This window comes from Danio aesculapii, chromosome 16 (genome assembly GCF_903798145.1).
Source record: "Danio aesculapii chromosome 16, fDanAes4.1, whole genome shotgun sequence".
Lineage (NCBI taxonomy): Eukaryota > Metazoa > Chordata > Actinopteri > Cypriniformes > Danionidae > Danio > Danio aesculapii.
The window spans coordinates 29,358,848-29,377,849 of record NC_079450.1 but is presented as its reverse complement, the minus strand read 5'-3'; the positions used below and the strand labels follow the sequence as shown (position 1 = coordinate 29,377,849).

The window sequence follows — 19,002 nt, the reverse complement described above, 5'->3', positions numbered from 1 at the left end:
CGCACCATAACAAACACACAAAAACAAGAGGAGAATGGACCGAGTACGAGAAGGGGGGATCGAGGGAGGCTGTCATAGGGTAATAGTAAAAGAAAACATGGTTATACCTTGTGTTTGACATTAGCCAGAGATGAACCGATGGGGGTTGTGTCCATTTTTGGGCTCTGAGCCGCTTGTCTTTCTGCAGCCCATGTCAGTGGTGACAGCTAGTTAACAGCGCGTGTTTACATTATCAACTTGGGGGTATTGAGGAAAAACATTGCCTAATTCAAATTAAATTAAAATGTTTTTAAGCTTTAGTACTCAACTACTGTTAAAAGCATACATTAGCCTATATTGTATGTACCTAAGACGGTAGTGTCCATATTAAGCCAGAATAGTTTTAAAACTGTGAGGTTCATTCGGTAACTCATGCCCAGAATATGTGGAGCAGACGTTTATGGGTTTTGGTGCCTGAATGGAAATTTTTAAAGGAGGTTGAAGAGTTTTAAGCTCCTTATTTATTAATGAACGCAACACTGAACATTTATTTTTCTCTGTTACTCCTCTGCCCACTTCCTGCCTTCATGTGCGATCGGAAAATATCCTCCCTCTTACATGGTCGTGATTAAGAGTTTGGCATATTCCAGTAGCCTACTTTGTTGTTATAAGCAGTAATCATCATAGAGGACACTGGTATTGGTGATATTTCAAGACCACCTGAAGTGCCTGTTTCCAAACCTTTATATGTTTTTTTTTTTTTTAATAAAGAGAATTTTAAAAAAAATGCTAAAGTAATTATTGACATTAAAGCAAAAGGAGAAAAAAAATACCATGAAAGCGAATGATTAGGGGAGAGCAGAGACAAAGTAACATTTTTCATAACAAAAACTCATTTTAAAAGATTATTACATTTTTAGCAGAAATATATATTTTTTGCACATTAGTTGCACATCTTGACCCCATTGACAGGGACAAACTGTAGCACACAAGTGGGTCAAAAGTAACAGCAACATTTGCTAGATTTACTGGCTTAATCTTGTTCATTTGAAATATATCTGACTATAACCTTGTTAATGTTAACTGCAAACATCTTTTGTCCTTTTTTTTGGCAAAAAATCTTAAACAACATTTTCATTTTAAATTTCAGCTCCATCAAATGTTTCAAAAGCAATCCAACAATGTAATATGTTAAGATTTTCTATAATTTTTGAATATTGTTTTATTATTATTGGCAATATGCATTATTTTTTAAAAACATCAGAATCCAAACACTACAAACTCTAATGTGGAAGTGAAAAATAATGTATGGCTCTTATCAGTGGGACATTAATAACAATGTTACATTCATCCCCACGGGAACTCTTGCCATATAAACCTGATTTACTTTTAAACTAAAAAACTCAGAGATTTCAAACTTAAGGATGTGTTATTGCACTAAATAACCTGTAGATTGATCATTAGTGTGACACACAAAAAGAGAAACACAACTTGTAATAAGGAAAAAAGAACTGCTACAATAATTTACTTTTTGAACTTAAAAACTGAAATTCAGACCTAACCGCGGGACACTGTCCCAAAATCAGCTGATATTTGGCAGCTCCATCAAGGGTTGCATGCAGAATGTGCTGTTATAGCCTTGAAATCAAATGTTATCAGGGCTTCAAGAAAATCACTTTGTTGCTTTCATCCCACGTTACTTTCGTCTCCGCTCTCCCCTACTACTTTCAAACATTTTTCAGAATAACTTATTTTGTGTTCAACAGAATTAAGAAACTCAAGCAGATTTGCAAGAAGTGAAGGGTGAGTAAATAATGACAGAATTTTCAGTTTTGGGTGAATTATCCCTTTAAAACATGTATTTTTCTGTATGCTGATTTTCACTGAAACAGTGTGGGACAGATTGAACACCTCCCTCAAGTTTTATACAATAACCAGCAGTATCTCAGTTAATTTAAATATCACTGATCGACTGCAGTCTGTATGCGAAACAGTGACAATTTGAGTGAGGGAACAAGTCTGAATTATAACATAAATTTAGACTTTTTTCCTTGCAGTCCCAAGTTTTTAATCTATAGTTTTTTACTAAATTGTGAGTCAAACAGAATTATGAAATAAAATTACCATTACGGTTCATTACGGTTAATGAACGATAATTTATTTAATGTATTTAATTCTTTTGCCCTTACAGTTCACTGACAGGTTTTGTACAGTAAATGTGCTCACATATTACTTATTAGAGAGATTTTTGGAATGAAGGGTACATTACTTGATTTTGAAATAATTGAAACACACACTATCTACTAGCTATGATTATTTATTAACATTAGCGTTGAAAAGCTGAAATTAAAACACACATGGCCTAAAACCAACAGTCACTTTTTTCTTATAAAAATTTGAAAATGAATAACCTGCACTTTTGGAAACAAAATTAATTACTTTTAATGTTTTTCATATTAAAAGTAGAAAATAATCAGTATCTCTTCTGAATAAAAGAATAACTCTTGTATATCAGTTAAACAGTGCATTTCTTGCATCTTCTGAAAAAAATATTTTAATGTAAAAAATCATTTTAATGTTATGGAAAATATTTCATCTCAAAGAATCTCTGGCGCAGCTTCCAATCATCGTCAATGTAGTGCAAAGTAAAGCTCAAGAATGGGTTCATCATTGACCAAAGATCAGATATGGCTGCAAAGTGGCTGCAGAAGTATAAATTTTGATTGATTATAGGTTCTGAATGTTGATTTCGATTTATTTTCGATTAATCACCCAGCCTTATTTTATACATTAAAAAACACTTTATCACCTTAACCTAAGCCTACTCCTAAACCCAAACCTCACATAAAATCAAATGTGTTGCAAATTTTAAATGTGAAAATACTCAGGAAAAGTATGATTTTTTTAATACTGACGACCTACAAAAACTCCTCCACATTATATTACCAAGGTCATAACCATGTCATCATAAAATACACATTTTACAACCACCAAAACAAGTGCACACACACAGACACACACACAAATACCCAAATGGGTTTATACAGTTGTATAACTTACAGTGAAATTCAAGAAATTGATTTTACATTAAAACTAATTTTATTTGAGAACAGGCTAACATCAGTGCATTTCACAGCACTATTCAGCTTTAGTTGGTCATCAATCTAGACTCAGAATAGCATCATTCCTTCACTGGCTTTTCCACAAACTATCAGCCAAGGCTGATCAGATGGACTGACAGATGAGCAGTACTCATCTCTTGACCTTGCCTGTGACTGGAAATGCATGGATGGATCATAGACAGATGAACGAGTGAGTTTTTGCCTGGCCATCTGATCATCCCTCAACCTCTGACTCTGTCCCTCCCACACAACATTTGTCGTCACGGCAACAGCCTAAAACATAAATAACAGGAACACAGGAGGTAAATCCTGTTCCTGTATGAATGCATCTTTTAAGCAGTTTTGGTAGAAAAAAAAACAAAACAAATAGTGATATGAGAATCAGAGCCAAAAATGAAAATTGTAGTGTAACAACTGACCCTACCATCTGTGGTCCGGCACTCGCACATCAGCATTACAAAGCAGCTCATCTGCACACAGAGGCTTACAGAGCACTCAATGTGCAGCGAGAGCACATGCACACACACTTCTCACTTCATCTGTGAAGAGCGGTCCAAACCATCTATTAATCAATATATTCAATTCATTATATTCACAGGGACATCTTAATGAAATGTTAGGTTTCATAAGAGAATTGGGAAGTGTGAATGGAAAAGGAACTAATGAAAGCAAGCGCAGTTGGTTTTATTTCAATAAGACAGCATTTTTTTAAGTGAATGTTGTAGATTAACAGATAGCTCTGTCAGATATAGGTGTCCAAAAATCTAACATCAAATAACTCAACCATGTTTTAAAAATAAAAAAGATGGAAATAAGATGTTTAAGAGGTTTTGAAATGTACTTTAAGGCATAATTTACCCCTAAAATGAAAATTACCTCCTCATTTATTCTCCCTCATGTGGTTATAGACCTTTATGAGTTTCTTTTCTTCTGCTGAACACAAAAGAAGATATTTTGAATAATGCTGGTTGCTTAACTTGCATAGTTGGAAAAAATATGGAAGTTAATGGGTGCCATCTATCAGTATTTATTAAAATATCTTTAGTGTTCAACAGAAAAGCTCGAATTCAATTCAGTTCAATTTATCTCTATTTCTATAGCACTTTCGCAATGTAGATTGTGTCAAAGCAGCTTAACATAGGAGTTCTAGTAAATTGAAACAGTCAGTCCAGATGTCAGAGTTGAAGTTCAGTTTAGTTCAGTTCAGTGTGGTTTAATTTGCATTGCTGAAAGTCCAAACGCTAAAGAGCAAATCCATCGATGCGCAGCTCCACAAGTTCCAAACCAAACAAGCCAGTAGCGAGGAATAAAACTTCACCAATTAATAAAAGTGAAGGAAAAAACCTAGAGAAAACGCAGGCTCAGTTTGGCATGACCATTTCTCCTCTGGCAAAACTTCCTGTGCAGAGCTGCAGTCTAGGTGCCAGGGGCTGGAGAATGCTGGACGTCCATCGTGGAGAAGCTGCAGGTGTGAGTATGAGATTTGCTCAGGATACGGCCTGGTCCAGGATTAAGGAGACCTCTAGGAGAAATGAAATTTAAACAAGTGAAGGGTGAGCAAATGATGGTGGTACTTTCTTTTTTGTGTGAACTATCCCTTTGAAACTATTTGGATTTTCTTTATACATTTTGTGTACAGATAACATTACTGTCAAAATGATCTACATTCACAATATTCTGCAAGCTATGCAAGTAGTTGGCAATGCCGTTTTAGACACACTATATGGTTCTGCAAACATACAGTCGTGTGGTCTGACATTGAAACTTGTGCATGCAGACATATACAGTATGCATGATGTCACTGTTTTCACTGAGTCACAAAATGTTGTAGTTTACAGCCTGATCTCACCAGAAAACGTAAGTATTTTACGTTTTGACAGTTTAGTGGCTAATTCGTACGAATTCGTACGAGTTCAGTCGTACGAAATTGTACGATTTTAAAAAGGAGGCATGGCACCTAACCCCACCCCTAAACCCAACCGTCATTGTACAAATTAAATCGTACGAATTCGCACGAATTAGCCACTAAATAAAAAAGTTACGAATTGCCGTGAGATTGTGTTGTAGTTTACATGAAGGCAATAATTGTATAAAAATAATAGAAAACTTGTACTTTGAAATGTAAAAGATTTAAATTTAAGACCCCCAAACACTGCTGAACAAACAAACTTCTGATTTCATTGAAAGTGGTGCCGTGTAAATAGCCCTAAAAATAAATTTGACGAGTTCAGATGCAAAAACCTCTAAGTGCCATCTGAAATGTTCTTCTAAAATGAGTATTTTTCTTGATGTTGAATAGTTTTGTTCAGATATTTCAGTTTAAAGGCAATGCAAAGAACCAAATTTTTCCCGTAAAAGTGAGTTAACTGAACATACACACAGGAGCTTCTGAAAAATGCTCATTTCAGAAGAAATTTTCAGATGGCATTTAGAGGCTTTTGCATTTGAACTCTTCGTATTACATGAAATGAAACAATAAAATGAATAGTTTTATACAATTATATACACTTTTAAACAATGATGTATCAGTATTTACACCTCACACATAGCTAAAATTTTTTTTTTAAACATTTGTTACAGTTTTCTTGTGAATGAGCTCCTTTAAAAATACAAACTCAGGTTTTTCTGTCAGATTATTATTTCAAAGAACAGTGAATATACGCATCACACCAAACTACTATCTCAGACTTACTGTATAAAGGTCATTTTACTGCAATGTGTCATAAAGATAACCTCTTTCATGTTTACTGTTGCTAAGTGCTCCATAACATTTACTTTATGATATATAACCTGTTTGCAAATATTTGTACACATCCATTTAATAGGTGCCAAAAGCTGTCAGTTTAATCACACATTTTTAACAAATGTCAAATTAATACAGAATTCTGGAAGGTTATAAACGACAAGCACATTATGATAATTATCATGATTATTTTGATAATTGACCCGCCTTCACGAAACCTCTAAAATAAAACAGATACATTTATTTTCAAGAACCAACCTCATCTTCATCACAACCCCTGTGAATGTCCAGGTTTTCTCTCATCAGTGTGGAGTTTTTCATCAATGTTTAATCAGTGGGCAACACTCATTTTGACTAAAGTAAATGGTATATTTTCTAATGCTAAAAGTACCTGCATTAGTGTCAAAAGTTTTTTGCAATACCCTAATCAGAAGAGTAAAGCAGCACATTCTTATTGTGTGTGTGTGTGTGTTTGGAAGTTTGTGTGTTGTAGTGTTAGTGCCAGTAGTTTTTGTTTGCTAAAAATGTTTTATGGGTAACTGGTCAAAATTGTTGTAGCATAAATGTATAGTTCATAACAAAAAGAAAAAAGGAAATAACTAACTTTGGGGTCATTTTAGGAAAAGTCACCAGTCACCATTTCTGCTGTTAAAATGGTGTCATTTTTGACCTGTAAGTCAACAAAAGGGTTCATGTAAACATCAGAGGGGAGGCCTTAAACTTAAAGGAATGGTTCACCCAAAACTAAAACTTCCTCTCCTTTTACTGACACTCATGTGTTCCTAAACTTACATGGATTTCTGAACACAAAGCAATACATACTGACGAATATTTGAAACATAAGAGGCCACTGACATCCATAGTAGGGACAAAAAATAAACTTTAAAACATATTTTGAAAAGAATAGAGGAGCGCAGAGCACAAAGTAATGTGGGGTAAAATGTAACACGGAGTTTTAAGGTTTGCTCAGGGTTCACCATGGCATGCTTCCAAGGTTTTCACCACAGTGTAGCCATGCGTCTTCCTTCCAAGTATTGAAACAGTTTGGAGAAATTTGGATGAGAAACACAGGAAAAAAACATTTTTTGCAGCATAAAAGTATGTTTTATTATATTTTTTTAAATTTAAAACAAATCTGTAAAAGTATGAAGGTAAAATCTTATATTGTTTTGATTACCATCTTCTAGGCTAAGAGATGAAACCATTTTGAAAGGTAAAAAACACAGTGACTGCTAGCTAGTTTTGAGGAAAACACGACACACGTCACAGGGTGTTACAAATAAGCCACACTGTTGGACACCAATTAAACTAAGAAAATCTTGTTTGAATTCTGAGTGTAACGTTAAGAAATATTTATTTAAAATGTTTTTTAACAGAAAAATATTTTAATAGAAAATAAATTATTTTACTGCTAATACTGCAAATAAATGCATCGTATAATAATGCAAATAAATCCAAATGTGCTTATCCAATAGATAAAAAAATAAATAAACATACTGTACTATGTGGAATAAAAAAAACTGAGTCAAGTACTGAGGAAATATAGCTACTATTTCAAGTAAACTGGATTTAAATTAATTAAATCAACTAACTCTCTGTCTGTTACAATTTGCCCCGCAGGTGGGCTAAATAGTAAAATTTTTACTCCTGGCACTTTTGGCAATACACACAGAAACCGTAGGTCCAGTGATCATTCTTTCAGTGCTCATTTGTTGAAGAGGCTGGTGTGTTGGTAAAATAATATGGTTTGTCTAACCACATTACTTTGTTTATAATTTGGCCAAAACCCAAAAGTGTTATTTCTCTCGGATGAGTAAATTACAGAATTGTCATTTTTGTGTGAACTATCCCTTAAACAAAAACCTAAACAAATGTCAAAACAGTAGAGTAGTGAAGGAGACAATTGAAAATCATAATATTGAAATATCAGTGGACTTGTTCACTCCAAATGGCCAGCTGTGACTGACAGAATGAATCAGTGGTATTAATGAGTTTTTTTGGCTGTTAAGTGAGGACGATGTCTGGTGTGAGAATGAATCATCAAGCATACAGTATCTCGCTCCAGTCAGTCTGGGCACTGTTCTAGAATAAACTTAATAAATGTTAGATAATATTACATCTGCTGCTGCTACAACACTTGTCGCTAAAACATGACACAATTAAATAACACAGAAAGAATCTATCTATTAGACCTGTTCAACCAACCTTAACATTGTCCAGACTCAGACTTGACATCCTCACATGTACCCAGAGCTGGATTGGAGTCTCTCATGGTTAGTTTTTGTTCTAACTCCTATACAGTCTTGGTTATATCACAATTGTGAAATATGCTTAAAAGTTCTATAGTTTGCATCATGAGATGGGCTGCTGAGAGTCATTTTAAATTTCTTTTGCAAAACGTCATTAAATTATATAAATATTTAGCTTCTTATATTTTACTTACAATGAACAATAAAAGCCTGCCTTCTCTGATTTGATTGGCCATTTTTCCCGCCTCAGAACTATAAACAGAATATAATTTGTAACAACTTCAAGTATTATTATGGTGTTGGCACACACACACACACACACACACACACACACGGTGTCAATGTCTTTATTTTTCTTCAGTCAGTCAACAGTCCACGTACTTGAAGATCAGCTTGTACAGTAAGTCAATCATTATGTCAAACTCAACATAATATCTACAAACAAGAAACAGGCCGTATAAACAAAATCTTCACTGCACTCACATTAAGTCTATATTAGACAACAGAAAATGTTTGGATTGTGTGTCAGGCATGGGTTTCAGGCTGCGTATTTGTACGTACGTATGTGACGTTAGTTTAAACGTTTTGATCACTCATGGTTTTATCAGCCGTATGTAATTTGTTGACGATTGGCGCCACCAGGTGGAGAACTGCATATATCTCAATTTTTTTATTAAGCCCATAAACTGTGTACAGTTTTTATATCCAACAACAAATAAGCACAATAATTATCTTTAACAATGAAGAAAAAACAGCTAAACACAAAGAAAAAAGAAGAAACAGCTAAACACAGGGGGTATATAAAAATACATATTGAAAAAAAACTAAAATTACTTATTAAACAGGGAAAGAGCTGCATATCACAAATATAAAATGTATTTACTGGTTTCATTTCGCCGGTTTCTCGTGTTATATAGAAATAAAGAGAGAATCAAGGTCTGCAAACCTCGATATCTTTGCTGAGTTTTAAAAAGGAAAAACAACAACTATATTTCACTCAGAGTCAAAATATGTCAGTGGGAAAAAAAAAATTTGCAGTTTTTTTTTAGATCAAGGATCCCTTGGTGGCTAAAGATATAGGCCCTATCTAGGACCCCGGTAAATATTGCATTTTGCAGTCTTATAATAAACGTGTATATCTGTTAAAATACTGGTCCAAAACATTTTTCTAAAAGAAACTGATACACACACGCACACACGCACACACACGCACACGCACACGCACACGCACACACACACACACACAGTTGAAGTTAGAATTATTAGCCCCCTTTTAATTTTTTTTCTTTTTTAAATATTTCCCAAACGATGTTTAATAGAGCAAATTTTCACAGTATGTCTGATAATATTTTTTCTTCTGGAGAAAGTCTTATTTGTTTTATTTTGGCTAGAATAAAAGCAGTTTTTAATTTTTTAAAAACCATTTTAAGGTCAACATGATTAGCCCCTTTAAGCTATATTTTTTCAATAGCCTACAGAACAAAGCATCATTATACAATAACTTGCCTAACCACCCTAACCTGCCTAGTTAACCTGATTAACCTAGTTAAGCCTTTAAATGTCACTTTAAGCTGTATAGAAGTGTCTTGAAAAATATCTAGTCAAATATTTTTTACTGTCATCATGACAAAGATAAAATAAATCAGTTATTAAAACTATTTTGTTTAGAAATGTGCTGAAAAAAATCGCTCCAATAAACAGAAATTGGGGGAAAAAATAAACAGGGAGCTAATAATTCAGGGGGGCTAATAATTCTGACTTCAACTGTGTGTGTATATATATATATATATATATATATATATATATATATATATATATATATATATATATATATATATATATATATATATATATATATATATATAAAGTTTGGGGTTAGTTTTTTTATTATTATTTTATTTAATAATTTAAATGTAAAAAAATTGTAAAATGTTTATTAATTATTTATTTGTTATTGTATGTAGTTTCAAATGAAATTATTACTCCAGTCATTATTGCGTTTATTACTATTAACATAGATAATAGTAACATTATTATTATTAATAATAATAATAATTAATATTAGAGTGATTTCTGAAGGATCACGTGACTGAAGACTGGAGTATTCAAACTGAAAATTCATTAATAAAATCACTTGAAAAAATAAATGATTAAACTAAATGATAAACTATTAGATAGATAGATAGATAGATAGATAGATAGATAGATAGATAGATAGATAGATAGATAGATAGATAGATAGATAGATAGATAGATAGATAGATAGATAGATTTTAGTATTTTACAGTACTTTAGAAATACTCAAAAATGTGTCTGTCAATGTTTTCAAACTATAATATTTGATTTACTAAAGTCACACAAGTGCCAATTTTACATCCGTCACATCCAAAACAGAGAGATGTCACATCCATAACCAAGCTTTTTCCTGATAATTGCAAAAATGTCAAATGTCAACTCTTATCCTTTTGATTAGCATTATTTCTTTTGGGTTGTGCAGTGTTATTCACAGAATTTCTACTAAGTATGTTGTATACTGTAAACTCCCAAACTTTTTTGTCACATTCATAACGCATGTTTATTTTCCTCTTTAGAATATAAAATAGGTTTACAGATTGAGTTTTTTCTGATCTCTTAACTCTGTGGTTAGTTGTTTTGGAAAATATAAACAGACGGTTCAACATAACATTAACATATACTTCCTCTGTGAATATATATTTTGAGTTTTTACTGCAAATGTCACATCCATAATGCTGGAATTGCGTATTCCTTATTAAAATGTCAATATTTGGCCAAGGTTTAACAATTTCAACTTGTCCAAATAAAGTGCTTAGCAATGCACACTGCCAACTAAATATAGCTTTATAAAATAGGTTTATAAGAGGAAATTTACTAAATAAATCTGTGAAGAAATGGAACTTGATTTTTACTGAATATTCTAATGATTTGTGGCATAAAGGAAATATTGATCATTTTGATCCATAGCACCAAAAATACACCTGTGCAACACAAGACTGATTTTGTGGTTATGGGCTACATTTAAAGACCTGCAGATATCCTGATACATATGGTTACATTGTACTTAAGCCAGGTTCAGTGGCTTCACAGTCCCTTTCTGCAAAACTGCAAGCATGTGCGTCCTAGAACCTGATGATCTCTTGACATTTAAAATTTCAGAACTGCCATGTCATGATAGAGCCTTATGATAGACTGACCTACTTAGTTTGCCAAATAAGAGACTGTGATCCGACACCAGGATGACTCGACCTCTATCCCAGAGCCAACTTCTTTGTTTGGGCAGCACTCCAACAACACACTCACCAAGTTTAATCGTTCTTACTAAATAAATATGCATTCTTATAGCATGTAATGAAATTGCTGTCAGCGATGGTCACATTGATCTGTGAAGGCCTCGTGCATGTATTCAATTCAACAAAATACAAAAATCTGACACATTTATTTGGTTATAAGATTTTTATTAAAACATTTTTAAATACAAAAAGCAAGAGTAAGTGATGCCCATGCACCAGCACATGATACTATATATTTTTCTATATAACACTCATGACATGCTGCACAGAATTAAATATACTGAACATTTCAAGCTTGATGAACTGCAGAATATACATTTACTTCAAGTATTAAGCAACTGCTTTTCCAACATGCACGAGTCGCTATATTTACACTTCAGCAAACCTATACCTTTAGTACAGTTTTAGTTTTATAACACTGTTTGCTGATTGACTATCATCTGAAACATTTCATGCGGCTGTGTGTCCTTGTGCAAGAGCTGAGAACATTCTGAAAACAGGCAGGAACGTACAGAGTTATGGTTTTAACCTTGTTCAATAAACCTTGGGGCAAAAAACTTTCTAATCTTTACTCTGTGGTCAGCAATCACTTGACAAATGTTGTAACATCTGAGAAAAAAAACCTGCTAAAATACTTTGGAAACTCAAATCAAAAACCAAAACCATCTAGTTCATATTTTGTAGTGTAAGCACATAGGTGTATTTACTTGTCTTAAAAGAAAAATAAGCACTCTGGTTTGTTGTGTCATTAACCTGGTTCTTTAAATACCTTTCAGAGAAATTCAGCGCAGCTCTAGGAAGCCAAACAGGAATTTCAGCAAAGGCCAACAGCATTAAATGCATGCTATTAGCTGTAAAGTCTCCAGTTACACTGCATGTTAAATGAGAACTAATGAACAATACAGAACTTCTACCTTTACAGTGCAATCCATCAATTGCCCACGTAAAAAAAGCTTCTTTATCTGGATTTGTAGAGTAATGAGAAGATAATTTGGTTGAGCAAACCATGTTTTGATGAACTTTGAACTCATGAAAAACTATCTACTGAAGGCATGTTGCATATAAAAAAGAACTTATGAGTCAAATGTAGAATGCAGATGGAACTAAGATGCAACATTCTGAAAGAAACTAAAAGTTCTAAGAAAGAGAAAGAATTACCGCTGCTTTTATGACATTGTAACCAACACTTTCAGGCTAAGTGATGGCAACAGCAACTATTGTGTTACATTAGAACTTAAACCATCTAAAAAAATGAAATTCTCTCATCATTACCATCAAGTTACTCCAAAACCGGTGTAAATTTCATTCAGTTTACATCTGCACAAAAATGCACTCGCAAGCCTGAAACTATTCATGTCCCAACTTAAAGTTACTTTTATTCCACTAGCATTGACTAGAAATGACACAGGCTTCTCCCAAAAGACAATAAGACAATGTACGACAATGGTCTCAAACGGAATTCCTGGTTAGCCACAGCTCTGCATAGTTTGGCTTCAACCAGCTCCAACTCAAACCTGCTTAAGTGTCTAGTAGTCTTATACACCCTGACTAGTTAGTTGCATCTGTGTTTGATTAGAGTTGGAGCAAAACTGTGCAGAGCTGCGGCCTTCCGGGAATGGAGTTTGAGACCTATGATGTATGATATTTCTCAGCCTTTATTTACATTTGAACAAAAGCTTCAAGTCAGAATTACCCAGAGGTATGAATAATTTCAGGCTTGACTGTATATGGTCAAATGGGGTCCAAAACAACACTGAGCACAACTAACTTTGCCACTGGGACATCTTGTTTTTAAGCGCATAAAAAGTATTTAGGTTTGGACTAATATGAAGGTGAATAAATGATGGAATCACATTTTTTTGTAAACTGTCCCCTGAAGCCAACCTCGCATTCATTATACAACACACCTTACAAAGGAATTTAAAAGTACTTAAATGGATACATTTTACTAGCTATTCTCACTCACCGTTTTTTAAATGATTTTTGTTTCATTTGCCGTTTTTATTCCTAAAGAATTAAAAGCATACAACATAAAAGCAAATTTTGGCACAGTATCATCCTAACTATACAAATCTCTCCTCAGTGCAAAATCCGCTGAACATACATTAGTCAATTTCATCAGGAGTTCCAGTTCCAGTCTTGATTTATGGTTAAGTAGTGCAATTTGACCAATTGTGAAAGCGGTTCTGAAGTGGGCTCAGCTTGACCTTTTCTGTTTAGCTTCTTTCCACATATAACGTTAGGATCCAACACAGCTCACAGCTGAGCTATGATTCCCCTTTGAGGCAGCTGCCATGAATATAAAAGTGAGCATAAAAGAGTAATACATTCCACTGGTAAAAGGTAACATTTTGCTGTGCTGATATTACGGATAATGCAGCGTTGAGATTGTGCGTTAGATTAAAAATGATGAAATATGTAACAGAGATCGTGTGGGAGGAACAATCTGTCCTGTTCTACTGTCCCCCAATGACGTGCGGATTAAACTGTACTATAATAATTGTGATATCGTCCCTATACATGCGAGCTAATTCCTCTGGCAAACTTAACATCTTTGACAGCCTCTCATGGTCCACCATTCCAAACTCATTACTCCCCACCGCATGCCTAATCAAATGCGTAGCCGCATTTTGGTCCTCAAAGGTGGAGGAGATGCGAGCCTTCCTTTCCTGCAACAATCCCTGCATCTGACCCAGGGTCACCTTAAAGCCGCCAACACTGACCGGCAGCTGCTGGTGCACCCCGGTGAGATGCTCCCCCACAATCCTTACCACCTCCTGCCTGTGCAGTGTTTCCCACAGCCCGTCCGAGCCCAGCACCAGAAAGCGGTCCTGAGGACGAAGGCGGTGTCGAGTCACCTCTGGCTCTGCCGTAAGGTAGGGTGGCGTGTGGTAGTTCGGTGGGATAAACTTGGCGTGCTCATTCTCATGAAGCTGATCTGGTCCCGACTCAAGAACACGGCGCTGCAGCTCGATGCTCCACTTGAATTTAACATCTCCAAAGGCACGAAATGGCATGAGTAACCCTAACAGGCGATCCTGCTTCACAACCGTTTTGGCCTCAGAGTGTGGGTGCTCGGACCGTACACGCTGAACCTCAGATTCATTCTGCGCATTGTGGTCATTGGTGAGCGTGAGTGCAGAAAAAGAGCCATCGGGTTCTTGAACACCCAGGACTGCACGTCCATCTCCAGTGTTGGCAACATGGAGCTCATTACCATCAATGTGCGCAACACACGCCGTAGCGCCTGAGAATGCCACACGAAGCACCCAGTAGTGCAAGAATGCATTTGGGTCGCCAACTTGCGCTTCTAGGGAGATGTCATTGTCCAATCTTTTAAAGGCAGTCACAAGAGCTTCCGCAACCTCAGGTTGCTCCCCAGGAACGCTCAGATCCAGGAGCTCCTGCCAGTAAGTGCGCAGGCTGGAGAAGTAAAGGCGTGAGGCTTCTTTGCTGAAGTAGTCATTGGGATGCTTATGCCACTGTAGAATGGGGTGAAGAGGTCTTCCGTTCTCCATTGCATTCTCCAGCTCAATCAATGTCTCATGTGGGAGCAATGAAACTGCGATATAATAGAAGAGCCGCTCGCTGAGTGCCTGAGCACAAGCACAGCCGGCGTGGCCATCAAATACACCATAAAGCATGCCACGTGTTTGGAGGCACGTTGCTGCACTTCGCCGATCCTCAATGGGTGCATTTGCTGGCAGCTGATTACTGTCAAAACCCATGACTGAGCTGAGGTTCTTGCCATCAAACTCAGGAACTTTGAAGCTGTACTCATTAGCCTTTAGGATGCTGTTAACCTGAGGTGGAGTCAGGTAGTAGGTGTACCATGCTGGTGAGGTCCTGTATCCCCGTGACTGGAACCGCCATCTTTGATCCGAGATGCGTGTCTGAGCTGCACTGGAACAGGGATGAGGAGGCTGAATGCAGATTTGGCATGTTATGGCTGGCGCAAACATCTGACCAAATCTCCTGCCATGAATGACCCTGAAAACCTGGGAGGTAGCAGCCATAATAATTTGACTTTACCCTCAAAGGACCTGCAGGAAAACCATAGCTTAATTACAAAATGAAACAAAATTCATATTTTACTCTCTGTTTGGAATGTAGATGAGTAAACCATTATTCAGATTCATAATTAAAATATGTTTGACATCATTTTTTTCAAGTTCATGGCATAAAAGACTGAAAAAAAGAAACTGAAAAGAAATTTATATCGCAAGTCTTCAGAAGATTAGTCTCATTGACCAAGACTAGGCTAAGGTCACAGCATGGAAAAGCCATTCCGTTCAGGATGGGAGAGTGACCCAAGGCTATTTATAGTCCAATGCTACTACATTCTTGGCATTGGATACACTGACTGCCCCACTGGCCTGTTACTGTTCCCTGTAACATTTAGCCATTACATAAAGCAAAACTATTCAGTTTTATTATAGTCATTATTTGTGAAGGTACAAGTATTCATTAAAACAACTCCATGCAATTCAGCTTGCAACCTATTTAAAATAATTTCCATTTTGTGGAATTTGCCGTCAACTTATTTTTTTACTTTAGCGTTTCAAGCTGCATTCTCTTCTTTCAGCAATTACTGCAATTTCAAGATGACATGTGGCATTATATATAGTTCTTCATGTCTTAGTCAGAAGTATGCATTTTAAGACTCAACATAATACCAAGTACTTACTACTTGGTTATAGTTACAACTTTCACTAGGACATAAATGCTTTTTACTAGTTGGAATCTAATAATTATGGTCATTCCAATATGGCATTAATACAAATTTATATGTGTAATTATAGTTTAACTTTTCTTGTGATATGTAAATACTATTAAAAACATCCACACCATGTTATAACTAATACAATTACAAGATAACAACACACGATGTTCTCAGAGATGTTCTTCATCTTCAGAATTATGCTTTCATGGCAACACTATTACTGAATAAAAATTGGCTAAATTACCCTGTAAAAAGCAGGGTTTATTTTCAATAGGATCATTTCAAGATACTGAAGACTTTTTTTCTGCACTAAATCTTGCACAGATTAAATGTTCATCTCTAGAATAACAATATAGGCTTACAATATGGAATTCACAATGACTTTAATTTAAGAATTTTATTTAGAATTTAGTGCTACTTATGCCAAATCTAGTTTCCCAGTTATGGGTTGCAGCTGCAAGGGCATCCGCTTCCTAAAACATATGCTGGATAAGTGGGTGGTTTCGGCGACTAAGCCGAAAAGAAAATTAATGAATGAATGATGCCAAATTTAATCTGAATTTTGTGATTACCGGAACATTTGGAACTTACATTACAATTACATTTACTTTTGAAATCTCCAATTCCAATTGGGGGGGTCCTTAATAAGGGGGTCCACCTTCCACAACCCGCACATATATTTTACCCAGAAATATGAAATATATTCAGTTTTCAGCAACAACGGATACAGAGAGGCAGTGGCAAACACTAAAAACGCGTTTAATGTCGTTCTAATTAAGGAGCTAGTTTGAATGCAATGAGCTGTGCAATATAGACAACACCGTATCACGTGTCAAAGTATTTCCCCCTTAACGACAGTCCCAAAAACCGAAAAGGCTTGTGTAGTACTACGCCCTATCCACATCGACCCAGCCAGCCAACATAGCTAAGTTACAGCCCATACTCGCTCCTAAGTTGCCATATTGTTTACATTTGGCCATGGCGACATAAAAAGCAATCAGTAGGAATCACCACACAGAAATGTAATTCGATAGCTGCGCTTGTTTTTAAAGTGGACAAAACTTATTTAGATAGTGGAAGGGTCGTAATCCAAACCCGTTTTACTGTGTGGCTGTAACGCAGACAAGTATCAAACACTAATGCGACTAAATTCTCCCGTTTGGAAATCCATTGTACATCGTCCAGAGAATCGCATACGCGATTTTGCAGCAAAACAAAACCTGCGAATTCTTACCTGAGGATATCAGTGGGCGACTGAGTTTGTGGTCAGTGTTTGATCATGCTACATGAGTGCATATACATTAACACCCCGGCTGCATCCCAAGAGCCTAGCTCGCCTCCACACCCACCGCATTACGTAGCTGCTTCGTCATCAGAGGTGTAGCCGCGCTTTTTAACCTTTTCTTTTCCGTCTGCCAAATTTCGTTTATAATACCAATATGTTATTTTTTTAGATTTTTGAACTGTAACAAAAATAGAGAAGGAAGCTTATGTTATTAATCTTTGGTTAATATTTACAAAGTATCACAGATGCAAATTTAATAACCAAAATCATTTTATCCTGCTATACTAAAAGAATTAGAACATTATACAAAAAAGTAAGCAAAGCACTAATAAAAAAGCCATTAAAGCCTTTTTTTTACTTAAAACCTTCAAGATCCTGTAATCCCACAAGCTACAACCCTTCCTCAGTATGTATACTTACACATTCTATTTGTCTGATATTTTCTTTTTTGTATGCACTTGACCCTTCTTTCTTTCTTTCTTTCTTTCTTTCTTTCTTTCTTTCTTTCTTTCTTTCTTTCTTTCTTTCTTTCTTTCTTTCTGTATTTTTATTGTTCTGTACTTTGTTCCTTAAGCATTAATAAAAAATAAAACTTTTATTTTTCGGTAGACACAGAAATCCGTTCTAATCACTGTGACATCATAATCGATTGAGGAGTGGATTTAATATTTAATATTTTCTTGCATATGTTAGCAAATAATAATAAATATCACAATATAACATGGGTTGACTGCGTTTTGTTCAGTTGGCTCTAATTTTTTTTTCAAAAAAGTGCTGTTTTGCAGACATTTATTCTAAATAAGAAGTTAAGAACTCGGGCGTAGTAATTTTACGTGTACAAAACCTTACTATGATGGACCCAGACCACACCAAACAAATGAATATGCCTATACTTTTTGATGATTTTTCATTGTTGATGATCTACATTTTTTGTATTGATAGAGAAAACCACGATGATCAGGATTATACTTTGGTGGTCACAATTTTATTGTGATTTTCAATATATTGTGATATTTGTGATGATATATTGCAATATACCCTTTTCCAACTTCGAATGATATTTGGCAATATTTGTTTTATCTAACAGAAACATTTCTCAGTTTACCTCACATAAATTTCATTACTGCACCACAAAATGGGATTTTTTTAAGCCGACAAACTGACTGATGTTTTATTGAAAACCTGTCATAAATGTTGCATGCACCTTCCCGCAATGTCATCATCTTTATTTTACTAACTTACTCCATGCTGAGGGTGACCCTGCTCAAAAAGTTCAACACAGCCATCCAGTGGATTGTAATGAAATTTATTTTAATAATCAACCAAACAGTAAAATAAAATGAAATATTGGTGATTTAATGATATGGGGAAAATACTGTGATAGCTGTATCGATATTTTCCCCCACACCTCTTTCCTATCAAAAAAAGTGTATGTTTATTTGTTAGGAGACCCACAATGATGAAGAGTGTAACATCAGCCATATACTTTGCTAATTGGGAAAGAGGGAGAATTGCATAAATATGCATGGAAATGCAAAATCATCTAAACTCCTGATAAAATGGAAGCACAAAGTGAAAGAATTCATTCATTTT

At 35.3% G+C, this 19,002-nt stretch overlaps 1 protein-coding gene across 1 annotated transcript; it reads right to left on the bottom strand.

Moving 5' to 3' along the window:
* Positions 1 to 11,545: 11,545 nt before the first annotated feature.
* Positions 11,546 to 17,460, bottom strand: pdp1 (pyruvate dehydrogenase phosphatase catalytic subunit 1). Its single transcript, XM_056475218.1, has 2 exons — positions 17,359 to 17,460; positions 11,546 to 15,444 (listed from the first exon to the last, which is right to left on the bottom strand). Exon 2 carries the CDS (start codon positions 15,415 to 15,417, stop codon positions 13,858 to 13,860), a length of 1,560 nt encoding a protein of 519 aa, XP_056331193.1. The 5' UTR covers positions 15,418 to 15,444; positions 17,359 to 17,460; the 3' UTR covers positions 11,546 to 13,857.
* Positions 17,461 to 19,002: the final 1,542 nt, after the last annotated feature.

Coding starts and splice junctions, on each gene's coding strand:
- pdp1 (XM_056475218.1), bottom strand. CDS start 15,417: ATGGCTGCTACCTCCCAGGTTTTCAGGGTCATTCATGGCAGGAGATTT.